The sequence below is a fragment of the Chiloscyllium plagiosum genome, chromosome 10 (assembly GCF_004010195.1).
Source record: "Chiloscyllium plagiosum isolate BGI_BamShark_2017 chromosome 10, ASM401019v2, whole genome shotgun sequence".
Classification (NCBI taxonomy): Eukaryota; Metazoa; Chordata; class Chondrichthyes; order Orectolobiformes; family Hemiscylliidae; genus Chiloscyllium; species Chiloscyllium plagiosum.
Genome location: NC_057719.1, coordinates 63,798,935 through 63,819,712, shown reverse-complemented (window position 1 = coordinate 63,819,712; position 20,778 = coordinate 63,798,935). Strand labels below are relative to the sequence as shown.

Sequence of the window (20,778 nt, the reverse complement as noted above, 5' to 3'; positions counted from 1 at the left end):
ACGCAATACAATACTTTTCATTGTATCTTGGTATATGCGGCAATAATAAATGATAGCAAAAAAATCAAAAATCAAAGTGAAACGACACCATGCTGAATGGGATTGACTTCACACAGATATTGTAATTCAAAACTGAACATCCATGAAGCATGACAGGTCATCATCAGCAACAGAACTGTACTCAAACATGATCATGACCCAGTTTACCTCCAACTCTACCATTACCATCAAGCCAGCAGATCAACCCTGGTCCAATGAAGAGTACAGGAGATCATGCCTGGTGCAGCATCTAAAATGCCTAAAAATGAGGTGCCAATCTGGTGAAGCTACAAAACAGGATGACTTGCATGCCAAATGGTGGAAGCAGCTTGCAAAAAATAGATTAAATCAAAGCTCTACAGTTCCTGCCACATCCAGTTCCAGTGCTAGCAGAGAATTAAACAAATCTTTGGAAGAGGAGACTCCACAAATATCCTCACCTGCAATAATGAGGGACCCCAGAAGATCAGTGCAAAAGACAAGGTTGAAACATTTGCATCCATCTTCAGCCAGAAGTGCCAAGTGGATGATCTATCCTGGCCTCCTCCAAAGGGACCCAGCATCACAGATACCAATCTTTAGCCAATTCAATTTATTCCATGTGACATCAAGAAATAGTTGAATGCATTGGATACTGTAAAGGCTATGGGCCCTAATAGCAGTCTGGCAATAATATGCCTTTGAGTCAGCCACAACACTAGCCATACTATTTCAGTACAGTTACAATACTAGTATTTACCCAGCAATGTGGGAAGATGCTCAGGTATGTCCTGTACACAAAAAGGCAGAACAAATAAACCTGTACAATTATTGGTGTATCAATCTATTCCCATGATCAGCAAAGTGACAGAAGGGGCAGCACCTGTTCTGAAATGACATTCGCTGATGCTCAGTTTGGGTATTGCCATGGTTTCTCAGCTCTTGATCTCATTACAACCTTTGTCCAAAGATGGACAAACAAAGTTGACTTCCAGAGGTGAGGTGAGAGTGACTGCCCTTGCCATTATAGCAGAATTGTATGGCATCAAAAACACTAGCAAAAACTGGAATCAATGGGAATCAGAGGGAAAACTCTCTGCTGGTTAAAGTCATATTTAGCACAAAGGAAGATGGGTGTGTTTGTTGGAGGTCAGTCATTTCAGCTTGGGGACATCTCTGCATGAATTCCACAGAGCAATGTCCTAGACCCAACCATCTTCAACTGCTTCTTTAATGGAGGAATGTTCGTTGGTGATTGCATAATGTTCTGCACCGTTATGACTCATCAGATATTGAAGCAGTCATTGATAATATGCAGAAAAACCTGAACATCAAGGCTTGGTTGATTAGTAACAAGTGACTTTTGCGTCACCCAAGTCCCAGACAATGACCAACTTCAACAAGAGAAAATCTAATCATCACTCTTTGTTGTTTAATGATACTGATTGCTAAACTCATACTATGGAGGTCTTGTGAGTTACCAAAGACCAGAAACTGAACAAGTCTAGCCATGTACATACTGTCACTACCAGGGCAGCTCAGAGGCTAGGAATTCTGTAGATGTACAGGCTAAACTTATATCTGGTGAAATTTAGAAAAGTAAGAGATGACTTGATTGAAACATCAAAAATCCTGAGGAGTCTTGATAGGGTGGATGTGGAGAGGATGTTTCCTCTTATGGGACAATCATAACTCTGATTGTGTTCAGCTTTTCTAAATGTCCTGCCATTCTTCTTTAATAATAGACTCTAGCCAGATGCACCTTACAATGCTAACAGCAGCAAATTTATTCTGGGTGGATGATAATTGTAAGTAAAATTCTAGGCAAAGTATTTATGACATCTACTTTGTTTATTAGATGCTGTTCAAGATAATTGGGAAGTATTTCAAAGTATAAAAAACATTACTTTATTATAAAAGACATTTTTTCAAATCGTCTCATCATAATTACTTCCACCATTGTAGATCTTTACTGTTCTCCTGATTTGCTTCCAGCTGAATGATCACCAATTTCATGCAGGGACGCAAAGGAGAATTTTCACAGAACAGCTAAAATCCTTAATTTAAAAATCACACTAAAATATTTTTTTATTGATAAATTTACTCAAACAGGAATAATGATGCTGTTTATATTGATGTCGCAAGCTTGTAATGTTGGCTAATAATGATTTATGATAGCAACTGGATTTTAACATACAAAACCAATTTCAAAACTAACTTCATTTTATTGAACGCGAGCACTCAATTCAAGGAAGTAAGTTTGAGGACAGTATACATGACACTAATCTGAATAAGAGCAGAGAAGTTATCCCTAGTGCCCTGACCAATATTTACTTGTTCATCAATATCAAAACAAAGAGATTAGCTGGTGTTTATCCCATTGCAATTTGAGCACAATTGTGATGTTGCATCTCCTGCATTATAAAGATTCAAAAACTGCATCATTGTCTGTGAGATGTTTTGAGACATCCAGTAGTTCTGAACAGCAATATTTAAATGCAAGTCTTTCTTTCTAAAATCCTTATGCCTGCTTCATGATCTATATTTAGTGACTCATCAACTGGTATAGCAATTCATCTTAAAACTTTATTCGAAAAATCAGCATGCCTGATCTATTCTAAATGTGACACTAATGGATCTGACTGATCTATTCAATACTCAATGCCAACTTGCACCAAAAGCTCGAAGAATAAGAGATACAGTCTGCCAAATTCAAGATATTGAGCACATTAAATAAATTCAAGATGACTGAAAAAAATGTAACTTTCCGCAAGTGCACCTTGGTATAATATTCAACAATTTTATGGGAAATCCGTTTTCCCTTCCTTCAAAATTTTAATCTCTAGAATGATTAAGAGAATTTAGATAATTAGGACCAAGGGGCAGTTTTAACTTAGCAATGCACTGGCATTTGGGGAGTCCATTAACACGTTGGGAAGCCAGAAAGCCACAGCACTGCATTTATCAGTAACTTTATCAGCCAGGCATTGTCATGGAATTTGACTTCTGGGTATCATAACAAATTAGAATGAACAGCTGTGATAACAACTGCATGTCTCCATGTCAGCAATAGTATTTAAAGGGTTCTTGTCAAGATCAATGTTGCAGTAATATGCAGATAGATGAACAGAGAAAGAAAATTGCACTGGTAGAGTCCCAACCTACAAGGTCACACTTTAATTTGTCAAGAACTGATGCTGCTGCTCTATAAGGACCAGAGGGAGAATCCCTTCTCTGGTGATGGTAGGAAGAAGCCAGGCTTGGAGAACACGAAAGCAGTAAGACCATAAGAAATAAGAACAGGGATAGGCCATTTGGCACCTTGAGCCAGCTCAGCTATTCACGAGGATCATGGCTGATTTGACATTTCTCATGTCCACTTCCCCGGCCTTTTTGGGGGCTGCATGTTACAGAGGAAGTTAGCAGCAGCAGCAATGTCGTGGCCAATGAGTTCAGGAACATTAGTAAAATATCTCATTCATATTTTAAATATTCATTCACAGCATGTGGGCTAGGCCAGCATTTATACCCATACTTAATTATCGAGAGAACAGTTTACTAGTCAACCACATCACTGTGGGTCTGGAGTCTCATACAGGCCAAACCTGGAGGGTGACATTACTGAGCCAGATGGGTTTTTCTTGACAATCAACTGTTAATTCCAGTTTTTTTGCAAATGAATTCAAATTTCACCATTTACTATGGCAGGAATCAAACCCGGATTCCCAGAGCATTATCTGGCACTCTGGATTAATAGTTTAGCAAAAATACCATTAGGTTATCGCCTCCCTTTATGATGTTTGACTCAAACCCCTCACTCTACCTTCCCAAGCCAATTCTAGTATATCACGCCTTACACCAAGCAACCACTCATGTACACAGACATCTCTCCAAATGTAGCATTTTACCATTATTCTTGATAATTCAGTTCTTGCATGCACAAGGATATCATTAGATCTGTCAAGGCACCTAAATCACATCTTCAGCATTTCAATAACTTGCTAAATGATAGCTCTCATGGTCAGATGGATTTCATTTCCTTGTTTATGGTCATCATTTCATGCTCTTGACTCCAATGTGCCAGCCATTAACTCTGCTTTAGAGATAGAAATAGGAGCAGGAGTAAGCCACTTTAGCCTGCACCACACTTGAGTAAAATTATGCTGATGTTCTGAATCTACATTCCCATCTAACTCCAACAATCTTTCACACCATTTGTTTATGAAGAACCTATCTACCGTTGATATCCAGGAGCTGTACTGGTTGAAAAAGAAAAGCATCACAGGATCTCTGTGTGAATTTTCCACAAACATGCATTATGTTTTCAAAGTGTACAATGATGGAGTGGAAGGCTTTGTGATTGATGAAGACTATAGGGTAATTTGAGGTTGCTTTGATTGTCCCATGATGTGCAGTTGATGACTCCTTGAACCTGAGGGAGGCAAGTCGAAGATGTAAAACATGCTCATTCTGACTGGTACCATTATTGCAAAGTGCACATAATACCTGGCCCTGAAAAACATGACATTGGTCACCGATGGGATGTAGTTGGAGGCATCAGTTTGCAAGTTTCTGCAAATATGTCCTGCAGAAAACTAGAAGGTATGACAGGTGAAGATATTAAGGTTGGTGCTGACTTTGGTTGCCTTGGCAAGATGTCTTCTTTCAGGAGGTTGGAAATGTCAGCTTTCCAATTCAGAGAATTATGGAATCCTTAGAGTGTGGAAGCAGGCCATTTGGCCCATCGAATCCATGCCGAACCTCCGAAAAGCAGACCCCCCCACCCCCCACACCCCACAGCCTATCCCTGTAATGCTGCATTTCCCATGGCTAATCCGTATAACTTACACATCCCTGAACACAATAGGCAATTTAACATGGCCAACCTACCTAACATCTTTAGAGTGTGGGGAGGAACTGGAACACCCAGAGGAAACCCATGCAGACACGGGAAGAATGTGAAACTCCACACAGGCAGTTGCCAAGATTGGAGTCAAATCTGGGTCTCTAGTGCTGTGAGACAGCAGTGCTAATCACTAAGTCACTGTGCCACCTCAAAAGTGATGTTATATTGTTGGGTGTTGAGATACTGACGTACAGATAAGCTGTGGTAGCTAATCCTTTGCCTATAATCCCAGGGTTGGGGGTATTAGGTTCTAAAACATTCATTTATGGAATGTGGGCTTCACGGACTGGGTCAGCATTTATTGCCCATCCCTGGTTGCCCTACAGCTGTGCTTTTGCCTTCTTGATCTGATGCAGTCTATTTGATGTAGGTAGATGAACGATGTTATTCGGGACGGAGTTCCAGGATTTTGATTCAGAGAGAACGAAGGAAAGGCATCCTCATCATCTCTCTCGTGGAGCAGTACATTGGAATATGCTGTTCTTGCTGAAGTTCATCTTCGTTTTGGCTTGAGGTCCAAGGTAAAGCTGGATAAGTGGTGCCCATGCTGGGTCAATGTTTGACAGATGAAAACTGTAGATTCAGACTCTTTAAGCTCTGAGCAGGAGAACTGACCTCAAATGGCATAACAATGAACTCTGAAATGGCAGAATAGACAATGAAGTAGGTGTGAGGTTTGAACACCTAAAGGATGTTTTACGTCATTTGTTCAGCCCTTTCAATATCCAGACACTTTGTCTTGCAAGTTTCAAGAAGCCAGAGAAACCTAGTGTTAAACCCCAGATAAAACAACTATTAACTACTCCTTAACGTATTTAACTTGGCAACATGCCTCTCCCAAGAAGATTTTGTAAACAGGCAAATATACTATATTTACAAGGAATTGGAGGGTTACAGCTGGCTTCCTGATATGCTGTCAGTGTCAGCTCTTTTAATCAACCACCCACGCAGAGAAAGAAATAGCCATCTTGTTTGGTTAAAATGTCCCCACTTCCCCCATCCTCAAGTTCTCTTTAAACTCTAAGCCGCAAGCAGAAACATTGATTCATGTGAGGAAATTATGCAATCCAGATTCATATGAAGTTTGCTGTTTGTGGGAAGCTACATTCATGGCCTCTGCATTACAATTAGGTCAAGCCACAAATCCAGCAGATGACTGACATCCTATTTAGATATCATAACAAGGTGCCCAAGCCATCTTTGTTCTATAAACTATTAATATAATAAACAGGCTTAATTTTCAAAAGGTCAGTTACTGAGTAGAGAATAATCACGTCCAATATACTTAACCTCAACTGCCAAGAACATCAATCAAGATATCTGCACTATAAATTCATTTAGCATGTCTGCTAGAAATTACAGCAAAAAACACCTTTTGTGCATCTTGTGTTGGTGCATCACAAACATTAATTTTGTGAATTGAGAAAAACTATAATGCTTCTTTTGAGGTCATTTGATTATCAGACACCATTTATTATGCAGCTAATTCCTGGCTATCCTATTAAATGCAATGCAATACTGACATTAGAATATTGAGTGAATACAACAGCATGCTATGCAAGTGTCTGATAAAAGTCCAAATCCCAAAATACTTTTGCTGATAATTCCCCTTGCCCCCATCCCCCACATTAGTTTGTTGAATTTAATTTTAGATTTGTATATACTGTATTCAGGAGACTGAATAGGATATGCCTAACAGTTATATGCACTGATATTGCAAGAAATTTACAGCTTAAGTTAGGCACGATATGAAGAGGAACAGCAGCATATATGGCCTAAAAGTTACTCTGCTAGACGGAAGTCACATTTGTGCGACATAGGACAGACCTCTTAATGTCTTACTAGTCATTGCATTAATATTCTTGGATACATCTTCCACACTCACACTGATAATCACCTACCATATGCTCCTCTGGATGCATTAAGCACAGGTCTCATTCCGGTCACTTCTTAAAAAATTCATTTGTAAGATATGGGTGTCACTGAATTATTGCCAACCAAAATGACCCAGAGGGCAAGTTAAGAGTCAATCATACTGCTATGGGTCTGGAGTCACATGTTGGGCAGAGCAGATAGGAACGACAGATTCCTTCCCTAAAGGATTCATGAACTAGATAGGTTTTTCTGACAATCAGCAATGGTTTCATGATCATCACAAAACTCGTAATTCCAGATTTTTATTGAATTCAAATTCCAGCATCTGCCATGGCGAGATTTGAACACAGGACATTACTTAGATTTCTGGTCATGATACCACTAGGCCACTACCTCCCCATTTGATGTCCTGAACTTCTAAAACCTTCCAGGAATAATGCAAAACAGAAACATTGACCCATCCATAAATTCGCCGAATATCCACGCCACACACTTGCCTTGTGCTTCTGAACTAATGCTTTCTTACAGTTCCCTTGAGTATTATTTATCCCTCAATAAACACCACCATAGTCACTTCACTGTTGTGGGAATTCGCTGTGCCTTAACTAGTTGCTACGTTTGCAACATTACAAGTGCTTACACTTCAGTTAAAACACTTTGAGACAATATATAGTCATGCAATTCCCTGTATAAATACAAATGTTCCTTTTCAGTATTAGTGTATGAAGTACAAACTCTAAGTCCAGCCTTGTGCTTCTCTGACTCCAAACCAAGTAGCTAGAATGCAAGAATGCTAAGTTCCAACAGCAATAGGTGAATCTCCAGAATAATGCTTTCCAAACATGCTTCTTCATCTGCATGTTCTCATCATTTGGATCCCTTGGGTCTTCATCCCACAGGAAACATATTTGACTTTCCAGTTAATAATGTTTCTTGTTGTATTCTAGCTAACTTGTGAGGTGCCTCTCAACACCCCCTGCCCCAATCTGCAATCCTTAGTGTGTGGGTATCTTTAACTTAGGATGCAAAGACTAGAGCAAGTGATCAGAAGGTATAGCAGGACCAGATCTAATAATATCTGGCTCCAGTTCTTCTAGCTCATGAAGAGGAAAGAAAAAGGAAGAGCAGTTTGAATGGATTGCAAAGTAATGTCACTTCCTGCAGGACTCGTGTGAGTTTCATGAAATTGCTTGCAAGCAGTTGGCATGAGCCAAGTAGGATGAGATTGAAAATAAGCAAAATGTCTTTCTAATCCTGAACTGGCACCTGACTTATTTCCACTTCTTTAGCATTCCTGTCTACCAAAGGTTGTCTCCTTGAAGAATAATGACATTATTAAGAAACAACTCATGATGGGTGCTGTGCAATTCTTGGTATTGAAACAGCTATATATTCAGCCAGAGTAATTGAGAATTAAAATTACTAAAGTTGTAAAACATGGATTCTTTATAATCTCTTTTTTATCAGACTTTCTATGCTGGTTCTTGTGTGCATGGTAACCACAATGAACAAAACATAAATATTAGCTAACTAACGTGTTCAGAGATGTTATTACACACCTCTTGATTGCAGGTCTCTTGGCTCAGGGTAGGGACAGACTCACCATATCACAAGTTACATTGTAAGGAACAAAATGCAGTTATTTTATTGTCAACTTGTTCAGAAATGTTTTTATGTACCTCTTGAGTGATGGAACTTGAATCCAAGTCTCCTAATCCAGAGATTGGGGACACTAACAATATGTCATAAGAACCCTTGTAAGGAATAAAATATTATTTCCATTTTTTAAAAATCAATCTGTTCAGATATATTATGACACACTGAAGATGTGATGTGATCCCATACGTTGGGGCTCAGAGGAAGGGACACTACTACTGCACCATAAGAGTTCTAATAAGGAACAAAACACTCAATACAATCTTCAATATACTAAGGTGTGATAATATGTGCATGCACTAAGCAATTAGATTCTAGGCAAGACCTAGAATCTAATTGTGAATTTAATAACCTCAGTCTGACCAAGACTTTGCCACTTCTCCTTAGACCGCATGTTCCAGATGTCTATTTATGAAATGTTTGAGATGATTCAACTCATTAATAAATGAAAGCCATCTTGTTTGACACAGCATGAGAACAATTTTATTTAGTGTACGGTATTCTTGAAATGTTCAACTGAATCTGCAAAACCTTGTCATGATCTTGACCGAATTTCTTTCTGCAACTGATGGGGACATTCCCTCTCTGTACTGCCATCCATTGCCTGTATTGTCTTATTTCAAACAATATTCCATTACTTTGCTAGCAACATAATGCAGCACTGAACTACTCTCAAGTAGCCATGACAGATATCATGCTGCAAGCAAACTGCTGTTGTATTCCAAAAACATGTGTAAGGTTAATTCCTCTTTAAGGGGCTATGAGTCTTTAAGTAATGTAATTGAAGATGACATTTTATTCAATCACAAATTAATGTTTCTGCTTTACCTGTACTTCCAGAAGGCATCTGATAAAGTTCCACATGAGAGCCTGTTAACTAAAGTAGAAGCCCGCGGAATCAATGACAAATTACTGATGTGGCTGGGAAATTGATTGAGTGACAGGTGACAGAAAGTAAATTGGTACTCAAATTGGTAGGATGTAACCAGTGATGTCCCTCAAGGATGTGTGCTAGGTCCTCAAATATTCACACTGTTTATTCATGATTTGGATAATGGCATAGAAAATCATATATCCAAATTTACTGATGACACAAAGTTAGGTGGCACTGTAGACAATGTAGATGATAGCATAAAATTATAAAGGGGTAATGATAGACTGTGAATGGGCAAAACAGTACAGATGGAGTTCATTGTAAGCAAGTGTAACAATCTCCAATTTGGACTGAAAAAGGCTGGATCAGGGTACCTTCGAGATAGTATCAAGTTAAATATAGTATATGTCCAAAGAGATTCAGTTATTCACAAACAAGTTCAGCCAAAGATCAAGAAGTCTAATGGAATGCTAGTCTTTATGTCTAGAGGACTGGAGTACAAGAATGCAGGAGCTATACTAAATCGTGTTTAGACCCTATTTGGTTTACTACAGCAGATCTGGGCACCACATCTTAGGAAAGATATATTGGCCTTGAAGGGAGTACAATAGAGGATTACAAGAATGATACCTGAACTTCAGGGATTACGTTATGAGGAGAAATTCTACAAATTATACCCTATTTCCTGAGAATTTCAAAGGTTAAGTGGCGATCTAACTGAAGTCTTCAAGATATTAACAGGAAAAGACAGAGAAAACAAAGATAAAATATTTTTACTGGCTGCGGATTCTAGAACCAGGGTGCATACTTTGATAAATAGGGCCAGAACGTTCAGGAGAGATGTTAGGAAGCACTTCTACACACAAGATTTTAGATGTTTGGAACTCTACCAAAATAGCAATGGATGCTGGATCAGTTATTAATTTTAAATCTGAGATAGATACATTTTTGTTAAGCAAAGGTATTAAGAGACAGATACCAAATGCAGGTAAATAGAGTTAGGTTACAGATCAACCATGATCTCATGGATCAGGCGTGAGGGGCTGAATGGCCTACTTATGTTCCTATGTTCCTAATTAGGTTTTATGGCCTTATTATGTTAGTGCCATTACATGTTTAGGGATCCTGATAATAAAGCAGCAATCTCACTAGACCAGTAATCCAGAGGCCCAGGCTAATGCCCGAGAGCCGTAGCAGCTGGTGCAATTTAAATTCACTTACAAAAAATTCTGGATTGTAAGCTATTCTTAGTAACTTTGACCGTGAGACTAACTGGTCTGCTAACATTATTCAGGGAAGGAAATCTGCTTCCTTACCTGGCTTGGCTTATATGTGAATCCACACTCTCAGTAATGTGGTTGACTCCTAACAACCTCTGAAATGATCTAGCAAGCAATTCAGTTCAAGCGTGATCAGGAATGAGCAACAAATTCTGTCCTTTCCAATGAAGCCTAAATCCGGTGGAAGAATATATAGATAGAAGTTAAGTGGACTGCCAGTTTATGTCCACTCTGCCAGTTTATGTCCATTCTGCAGTTTATGCCTGTGCAGTGAGCAATTTATGAAGAAACCAAACTCTGTTATGACTTAGCTATAGAACATCCCACTCGTTTACAGTCAGCGCTTCACAATTGTGCTCTGCCTTTACTAAATGTGGGAACTTTCATCGAACACAGACACTGACCTGATGTCCTGGCCTGGACGGGCTTGTGTCAGAATCCTTACTTCCAGCTCTTCTGTGCCCTGCATAAAATAAACTGTAATGTGAGCCACAAGTATCACCATATCTTGTTATTCGTAAAGCATTATTGATGAGCTCTCAATGACATTCTGGAATGCGGCATGTGGAGCTCTCAGTGAGCTGTAATTTTTAGCCATACATTATGGCTTTTGATTTCTCTGTAATGATCAGATACATTGCATTGTAGACGTTGACAGCAACGTCCAGAGAATAAATGAGATAATACAGTGAAATTGATCTCTATGCTAGAAATTAACATGCGGCATTCTTTCTGCTGTCATATAGTGTTACATTAAAATAAAACAAATGGACACAAAAAATTGAAACATATATTTTATGGAACTTACTGAATGGAACAAACTACAACACACCGAAAAAAAAATATATTTGTAGGCATGTGTGCATGTTTCCTAATAAGAAAAAGGAATCATAAGCTTGACTGGCTACTAAAATGTAAGCACTGTTCATGGTGCCTAATAAAGAAGTTTAACAGCTATCTATGAACTTACCATGATTAGAAGTACATCATGCTGCATACATAAAGAATATCAATATGAAATGAACATAACAATATTGAAAATCTATCCTAATCCTCAACTGAAAAGATTTTGTAAATCAAAGAATCCTTGAATCCTTTACCAATATTTTTCTACCGGTTCCACATACTTGAACAGAAATGAAATCTTCAAAATTTACTTACATCATCTGACTCCCTAATCAGCTCTGTATCTTCAACCTGCACAACTGCATCTGCACCACAAGGTATCGGAGCCCCTGTTGTTACCCGCATCACCTGACCAGGCATCACTGTCTGAGTTGGCTGCAAAAACATGCAGGAATAAAAGAAAATCATCTTTGAGATTATTAGTCAAACTTCGAAAGCTTAGAGTGAGCAAATAATAATGAGCAAATATAAGATGCACAAAAAAGGGCAGATTTTATGGTCAGCAGTGAATTTCTTGCCACTGATTGAAAAGAAAACAGCCTACAAAGATTTAACAATCTCTGTGTCTTGGTATTTCCTCTTCCCAGGGCCTGTTTGGTTGGGCATGAAAGGGATCAGGTGGAGAAGCAACCAATCACACTGAAGTATTCGCATTGACTGTAAGCCACAAAGTAAAACCACAGATTGCTTTTACTTCTGACTTTATCTTTTAGAGACTTTATCTTTTAAATCATTGGGACATACACATGGGATTAATGCAGAAACTGAAACATAACAAACAAAACAGAACAAAAATTAAAATGCACAGAGGTTTTGTTCATTACAATGGAGAAGTGTGATGTTAAACAAGTATACATTGGGCAGTTTTATAGAGGCAACAGGACTTACAGCTAACAGCTAGAGAGAGAGCTATGTTCCCTTCTGTCAGCAGGTCCACTAGTATTAGATGCCAGAGAGCTTGGTCTTTTGTGGGATCAAGACCTAGCCCATCTTAGGATTGTTTTGCAGAATCTGGCTCTGCTTTTGCTCAGCAGCAGAGATCGTGGCCTGTTGCTCAGCTGACACACACTGGAGATCAATAATCATGAAGCGACACAGGCCAGAGGTAAGGGATGGTGGAAGGGCTTTCAGAGGATAGAGATTATGAGGGTGGAAAGTGTATGGTTCTGGGTTTTGCAGCAAGGACAGATGCCCTTCTGAGCATCAATACTCACCTGCTCGCCAGCCTGTGATTCACCAATAATGAATCGATCACCAGGGCCATCAGCAGCTGTAAAGAGTTAAAATACAGGACAGACATAATAAAAGCTGTTCAGATTGGATATGTAACTTTAACAGTTAGAAAAACAAGTATTATGTTAAGCTGTTTACCTCGCACAGCATAGCCATCCTTCACTGATGCTGGGAAAGGTGGCAAGTTGTCTTTTGCAAACACATCCTGTGCTAAGACTCGCCCCATGCCATCTAAAACACAAACAAATCAAACACCATTGTGATGATACTATGGCTTTAACAGGTGTATTTTGTCCTGGCTTTTTTTTTAAATGAAGGGAGTTTGAGACAGAGGTGGTGAGCAGTCTGTTCCCAACCAATGAAGTTAACAGCTGTGAGGCCTTGCGGTTCTTTTTGAAAGTTGCAACAACAGAAGCAGCATGAAGAGGTGAGGTCAAATTCCCACAGAACCAGAATTTGAGTTTGACTTTCAGGAGTTACTGGGTTCTTGAAACTGGATGTGGAAACTGTTATTCTTCTTTCTGTTGCAGTTTGTTGGGTTCTCTCCATGCTGTTAGAATTGCATGTGAGGCAACCTATATTACTGAATTTTCTTTTGTCAAGGGTGTGTTTATGGGATGTTACTGTATTAGAACAGTTTTTGTTTAATAGTTAAATAATCTATTATTCTGCTAAGTTTTACAGTAGAGATAAATTACTCCAATGCTTCTTTCTTTTGTTTGTATTTTAACTATAGTGTAAGAATAAAGTGCGTTTTGCTTCAAGCCTGGTAGTTTAACTAATCAAATTGCACCTGGAACACAACACCTTTAAAAATTTTGCCTTTAAAAGAAAAGAAATCATTGAGGTCTAGGCTATCCTCTAAATATATTTTGAGATGTTTGGTCTGGTCCATAACACTATCAATGAAGTTAAAAATTACATACCACCAGGTTATAGTCCAACAGATTTACTTAGAAGTACAAGCTTTCGGAGTGCTGTTCCTTCGTTGGTAACTAGTGGGACAGGATCATAGGACATAGCTACCTGATGAAGGAGCAACACTCCGAACATTCAAATAAACCTATTTTACAAATTACAAATATAACCTGGTATTGCGTGATTTTTTAACTTTGCCCATCCCAGTCCACACCGGCACCTCCACATCATGGCTACCATCAATGAAGTCACAGAAAGTGCATCCAGTCAGAAATTCCAAAATTTGAACACTATTTTATTATCCAATCCTTGTTTGCTGAAGTGGTACCGTAGCTATTACAAATGGTCCAGTTACCAGGAAAAGAAGGAATGCTTCCTACTGGCAATGGTTGCCAATGATTATTGTGGAAAAATGCTGTTAGAGCCAGGCAGGTTTAGACTCAGCCATGATGCATCTTGACACTTGACTTTTTCACTGCTATCCTCCCCAAAATCAAGCAAGTAAAGAAAAATGATGTTGAAGCTTCCAACCTGAACATGAATTTTCCTCCCTCCAATAGGGCTGCAGCTAACCAACCCTTATCCAAATACTTCATGTCTGAAACTGTTCCCTGCTCCACAATACCTCCTCTGAACCCTAATGCACATGTCACCTGAAGAGAAAGCTTTTAGTAGAACAGGGCTAGAGGTAGAAAGGCTCAAAAAGGGGCATTGAAGGAGTCTCCTTTCCTTCCACTTGGTGGTCTGTTGAAAGCCTTGGTCTCCAATATGTTGTTAGGAATCCTATGATAAATATTTCATGACGTCTGATCCAGAAATCCGGGTCTGAAGTATGGCAGTAGGTACAAATCCTGCAAAAGTCTGAGGAATATCTATACAAGTTGTCTATACAATCATTGTGAAGGAGATCATGCATCTAACCAAACAGTGCGTGTTAGACTATTCCTATCGAGTGCCATTGCACTCATAGTTATAACATAGTTGGAAGTGACAAATTCCTGTTATTGAAATGGGCTAAAAATAAGAAAGAAAATTCAGTTTCTTTACAGCCTTTATTTTAATTTTCAAGAAGAGGAGACATCAGTCTGAACTTTAAAAGTAGATAACAGTAGAAAGTCTAAAAACAGGTCTCTGTGCCTGAGGATAAATGACATCAATCTGAAGTCTTCTGTCAATGTGCTTAAAGTGAATATAAATGATTATTGATGTTTATCATCAGACTCCGATTCACAGGATGATGAGTCCAAATTTAAACAATACAAAAAAGCATTCAGCTGACTTACTAATCATATCAATGATACCAACAAACATTACATTATTTAAGGGGAGTGAGTTAAGTGCAGTGCATCATGTGTTGATAAATTGTCTCTCGCTTTTTAAAAGAGGACATTAGCCAAACTACAGTAAAGCTAAGCGCTTACACCCTCAAAAACCGTAATATCTACTATAAACCAATATTGCCAGTAAGGGAACTGAATACACAGCTAACCAGAGTTGAGCCAGTTGTCTTGAAGTCCTTAGAATGCTTTTTGATCTTCTTATGCTGCATTTAGCTTATGTAAAACACTACTTTATTTATATTCCAGAAAGCAAAAAGCTGTCCAGAGAAAACTAATGCCTCACCTGTTACTAATGCAGATATAGAGAGAATAAAGCAATAAACTTTAATAGCCTGTACAGGGTTGAGATGGAAACTACTGTTAAATTCACTGCTGCTTCTTCAGCAGCTGCAGCAGAAAATTAGGTTTCTAATTAAAGAAGGTTTTCCTTCAAGTTTCACCATTAATCTGTTTCTCCTTGCAAAATAACTCCTAAGGGATACAGTATACACTGGCTTCAGGCAAAAAGCCAAATGAATTATGGCAGATTGTTAGAATGAAATGTTAACTGGATAGAAATCTAATAAAAACGCAAGTAAAAAAATGATTTGATGTTGTTCAATTTATAGTCCACTTGAAATCGCTACAGTTATGGATGATTTCATTCCATTGCATGGTGCAAATAAACATTTTTCTAAGTAAAAGGTTTCTAAAGAACCATGGACGCTTCAATTTTGTTGTGCATACGACTTATGCATGCATCCAAGCGGGAAGAAAACATCACAAGTTTAGATACTGAAGGCAGCTACTAGGTTCCACAAATTCAATGTTTTTTTTTAAAATTAGAATAATCCCTGTCCTCCTTTTAATGTTCTTCCTCAGACCTTCATTCTATAACATGATGTCCAGTTATTTAATTTATGTATAAACTCAACTTCAATGGCATTTGCCTACTTCTTTTATTCTCCTTTATTCACTTCCAACTTCAACATCCAAATGGCCCTCTGCTCATGACAATACCACACATGGACTGCAGCAGTCAAGAATAACTAGGGATGGACAATAAATTCTGGCCAAGCCAGCGATAACCATCTCCCACAAGTGAATAAAATAAAAATTATGCGGCTGCTGCTTTGCTGAACTGCACCTAACTGCACCTTTGATGTCTCAGTCCCTAACAAACTCATTACGTTTGGTCACTCATGGCATTCCCTTTGAAATGCCCCTCATCTCCACCACATTAAGTCCTTGGGATGCAGATTTTAATAGAATATGGCAGAGAACCGGTTTAACCAACAATTGCCAAATTTGGACCTCTTAAACACTATTGGGTTCTTCTCTCATTTGTTAAAAACACTATTCATTATTCCAGAATCATCCTGGAATGCAAACATTGCCTCCAGCTTCTTTTCTCTCTTGCAAAATATCTCTTTTAAAAATCTCTCTTCTTTGCCTTCACCAAAAAGTGGAAGGAGCTCAAGGAATACTTTGACTCAAAGATTCATAAATCTAATCAGCTGTCTCCATGCCACTCCTTACCACGAGTCCTAATGGTCAAACTCTTATCTTTCTCTCCTATCTTGCTTAATACCTCTCTGAGCTCATTTTGTCCAACATTGCCTGTTCCCTCATTTCTATTCTCACTAAACCGATTACCCAACCTCCCTCTTTCTGACTTCCATATTGATTGATATTGTAAACAGTATACTTTCTTCAGGTGTTATCGCACGGTTCTCTCAATCTGCCATGCCACCTCCTTCTTGTAAAACAAATACTCTTGTCTACACAGTATCTGTAAACCAACATCCCATTTCTAACCGGCCCTTCCTCTCCAAAGACCTTGAATGTGTTGTCGCTTCCCAAATCTAATCCTATCTTTCCCAGAACTCTATGCTTGAATCACAGAAATCAGGTTGCCCCCCCCACCCCCGTACCACTGTACTGAAACAGCTCTCAGTGAAGTCACAAACAACATCCTACGTGACTGTTAATCCTTGCCTTTCTTTACTTGCAACCTTTGATATAGCCATGCTCATCCTCCTCCTCCCAACATCATCCAGCTGGATGGGGTGCTTACATCTGGCTCCAATCATATCTATCTAATCATTACCACAGAATCACTTACAATGGCTTCTCTTACCACTCCCACCCTATTACCTTTGACCTGTTCCAAGGATCAGTCCTTCACCTCTTATTTCTCAATGATATGCTTCCTCTTGGCAACACTGTTTAATTGCAGAATGTTATTTACATTCATCTCTATCTTACCACCACCTCTTTAACTTCCCTACTGATGTCAAATTTGGAAGCTGCTTATCTGACTAGTAGAGAAGCAGAAATATCCCCAGTCAAATAATCAGAAGAACAAAGCTGCGGTTTTTGGATCCCACTCCAATCTCTGTTTCTCAACTAACCATCCCATCCCTCTCCCTGATAATATTCTGAAATCAAGCTGGTCTATCTGCAACACTGGTGTCACAGTTGATCCGGAATTGAGCTTCCAACTTCATGAAGACCACCTGTTTTCAGCTCCATAACAATACCTGAATTTGTCTCTGCTTCAGCTCATCTGCTGTTGAATTCCTCATCAGTGCTTCTGTTACCTCCAGACTTGATCATTCCAATGAACTCCATACTGGCTTCCCATACCTTCTATTCCACAGACTCGTAGTCACTGAAAACTCTGAAGCCCATGTCTTAACTTGCAGCAAGTCCTGTTCCCCTGCCACCCTTGACTCCCAGAAGATCAATGTCTTGATTTTGAAATTCTCTCGTTTAGTTTCAAATTGTTCCGTGGCCTCCCCCTCCCTTTTCTCTGTAGCCTCTTCCAGCTTCAAACTCAACCCCTCACCCGCCGACTCCAAAGATAGATCTGAACATCTAAGTTTGGATTCTTGTGCATCCCCGGTTTTAATTATTTCAACATTGGTGGCCTTGCCTTCAACTGCCTCAGCCCCAAGCTCAGAAATGTTCTTGTTATACCTCTTTGCTACTTTACCTCACTTTCCTGCTTTAAGGTGTCCCTTAAAATCTGTATCATTGATGAAGCTTTTGGTCGTATGATCTGATTTCTTCATTTGTGGCTCAGTATCACATTTCCTTCCATACTGCATCTTAGGATCTTCCAATAAGTAATATGAACATAGATGCTAGGAGTAGATATAGGCCACTCTGCCCCCCCAAACGTACTCTGCCGTTCAACATGATCATGGCTGATCAGATTATTCTATACTCCTGCCTCCCCATAAAAATCCCTTTGCTTCCTTACTTATCAAGAATCTATCTGATCTGCAACTGCAATGTGGTTTTTTGCCTCCAGCAGGATATTTTTAGCCAGTGAGGCAATACTTAAGTCCTGGGAGCTGTGATAAAGGCTAGCATTAAAAGACAGAAAAAGGGGGAACATCACCCAGAGTTATCCAGAAGCTTCAATGGCAGAGATTTCACTTTATTATCTGCAATATTAAGCAGTGTACTTATAAATGCAATTTATTCAATCTTGCAACTTGACTTTAAAGCCAGCCTTCGTTCGAGGTTGGACGTTAAGACTGCATCTGACAGGATTATTAAATATTTTTCCCCAGGACAGGAGAAATGTGTTTGTTGGTTTGGTGAACTAATGAATTAGTCCAAGAGTAAATTTAGAGAGGAAGCATTTTACAATGGAAGCACTAGGTTTGTAGGTGCAATAAATTGAGCTGGCAATTCTAAAGAGGTTTCCTCTTATAACAGTAAGCATTCCTTCAGATACTCCGAAAGAGGTGTACTTATATTTACTTTTATTCTGTTCTAAATGTAATTTTAATTTTCTTTTGGGGACTCAACACATAAATGAAACAGTTTGAGGTTCACACAGGGTTTCAGTCTTTCAGTCATGCTTTTGCTGTCAAATTAAAATTCCTTATGAGCAACTTCCCTGTGAACTTACAAGTTTTCACTCAGCAACATTCAAACATGAAATGATCCCAAAAGATAACACAGGATGGTGACAATGTAGTAGAGAGTATTAATAGATCTTTTTATATCATGCATTGACAATATTGTCATGTACAGACCAAGCATATGTTCTTGATGAACACAGACTCAAACAACAGCAAATTGTTTTTAAACGATAAGCTGAGGGGAGGAGGCTATTCTGCACATGAACTAATTGTTGTGCATTTCAAATGATGTACCCAGTTTACCTAATTTCAAGGGATTAGTAGATATCAACTAACATGGACGTGAAATCTAAGTATGAAATCCACAATCAAGTATTCTTGATTGCACTCAGCCTTTTTCTGCACGAACATTCTTTTTATTCATATACATGAATACGTGCTGGGCGAGCATTCATTGTCCATCACCCTTGAGAAAGGGAGGTGATAACTTCTTGAAACACTCCACTCCATTTGATGTAGACATCCACAATGCTGTTCAGGAGGGAGTTCCATGATTTTGACCCAGTGATATATTTCCACATCAGGATGGGGAGTGCCTTAGATGGAATCTTGCAAGTGGCAATGCGCCCATGATACTATGATCAGCTGTTTCATACAAGTTCACCTACTGACACACTTGACTCAGCACATTCGCCAGAACCAAGTCCAGAACAATGCCTCTTTTTTCATTCAGTTGCAAACGTGAATACACTTCAGGATTTCATTCCTCACTCTTCTTCATGCCTTTGTTGACACATTCTTGTATTAGATCTCTTGATGAATTGATTGGTTTCATGTTTTTCCTCATAGACTTTGAATCTCCTGCAACCTATTGAGAAAATTTCAGGATGCTTCAAATCTACACTGACGTTAATTTCGGTGAGGCCATCTTCAGATGGCACGTGAAAGAAGTCTTTCTGATGTATTCACTCACCAAGAAAGAATGGTAGAGCTACCAATACATTCTTTTGAAGATAGGATTCCCTCTTAAGTTTCATCAAATTTATTTCAAACCAACAGTCCCAATTTTGCCCTTTCTCAGTTGTTGGCTTCTGGAAGTAGTTATTTACATTTTAAAAACTTGCCCCTTTCACTCATGAATCAAAGAAAAATCTTTATCATAGTGAATTGTTGATCAAAAGAATCTCTCAACTCTCACTGAAGAATTATCTCCAAACCAAGATTTGGAGGAAGCTTCTCCTCTTCCAGTTACCATGAGGTTTTCAAATAAGTTATACATCTTTTATATCTCTTATGGACACAATGTATTTGAAAATACTAATTTGATAAACAGAACATTGAGTTAATTGTTAGTTGATTAGTTTCTCTTTCCAATATGAAAGGTCTTTTAATTACATTCTCAGGAATCAACTGTTAAATGATAAAATCACTGCATTATTGTTTCAAATTTAAGCCTAGACTCAAAACAGTCCTTCATGGTGAGACTTTTTCCTAGTTTAAGATTGAGTGTTTCAGTACTTGCAATGTGGTCTATATGATTGTTACAGAATAGAATGTGAAAATGAAACTGTGAAGTGATAGCTAGCCTTTTAAAACAGCTTGAGTTAAACTTGCGAATATACAATGTGACAGCAGTGAACATTGAGAAGCAAATGATCTCTACTGTATGTGCTGTATATGCATGAGTAATGTTCCCTTATATGTAAAAGTCAACCCTGACTTATGGCTATACACTCTCTCACCTTTCATAATGTATTGGTCAACCTCTAAAACTCCAAACTCTTTGCATTTCCCACCTTTGAATCACTGCGACAGCAAAGCAATGCTTGGATGTGGATTTCAACCTCTCCAGAATGCTACTCATGTAAGAGTCAATTCCCTACATTTTTAATTAAAGATTTAGTCTCAGGAA

At 38.7% G+C, this 20,778-nt stretch overlaps 1 protein-coding gene across 8 annotated transcripts in view; it reads right to left on the bottom strand.

The window, feature by feature from the left end:
- LOC122553706 (gephyrin) overlaps nt 1–20,778 on the bottom strand; it is a 537,285-nt gene that overhangs the window by 79,275 nt on the left and 437,232 nt on the right. For 5 of the 8 annotated variants that reach the window (XM_043697929.1, XM_043697925.1, XM_043697926.1 and 2 more), the window contains 4 exons: nt 12,887–12,979; nt 12,730–12,785; nt 11,771–11,890; nt 11,014–11,072 (listed from right to left, as the gene is read on the bottom strand). In XM_043697929.1, coding sequence (XP_043553864.1) covers nt 11,014–11,072; nt 11,771–11,890; nt 12,730–12,785; nt 12,887–12,979 — 328 coding nt within the window. Of the gene's footprint in view, nt 1–11,013; nt 11,073–11,579; nt 11,601–11,770; nt 11,924–12,729; nt 12,786–12,886; nt 12,980–20,778 lie in introns of all 8 variants that reach the window. The other 3 variants (XM_043697923.1, XM_043697924.1, XM_043697921.1) reach the window with 2 other exon arrangements.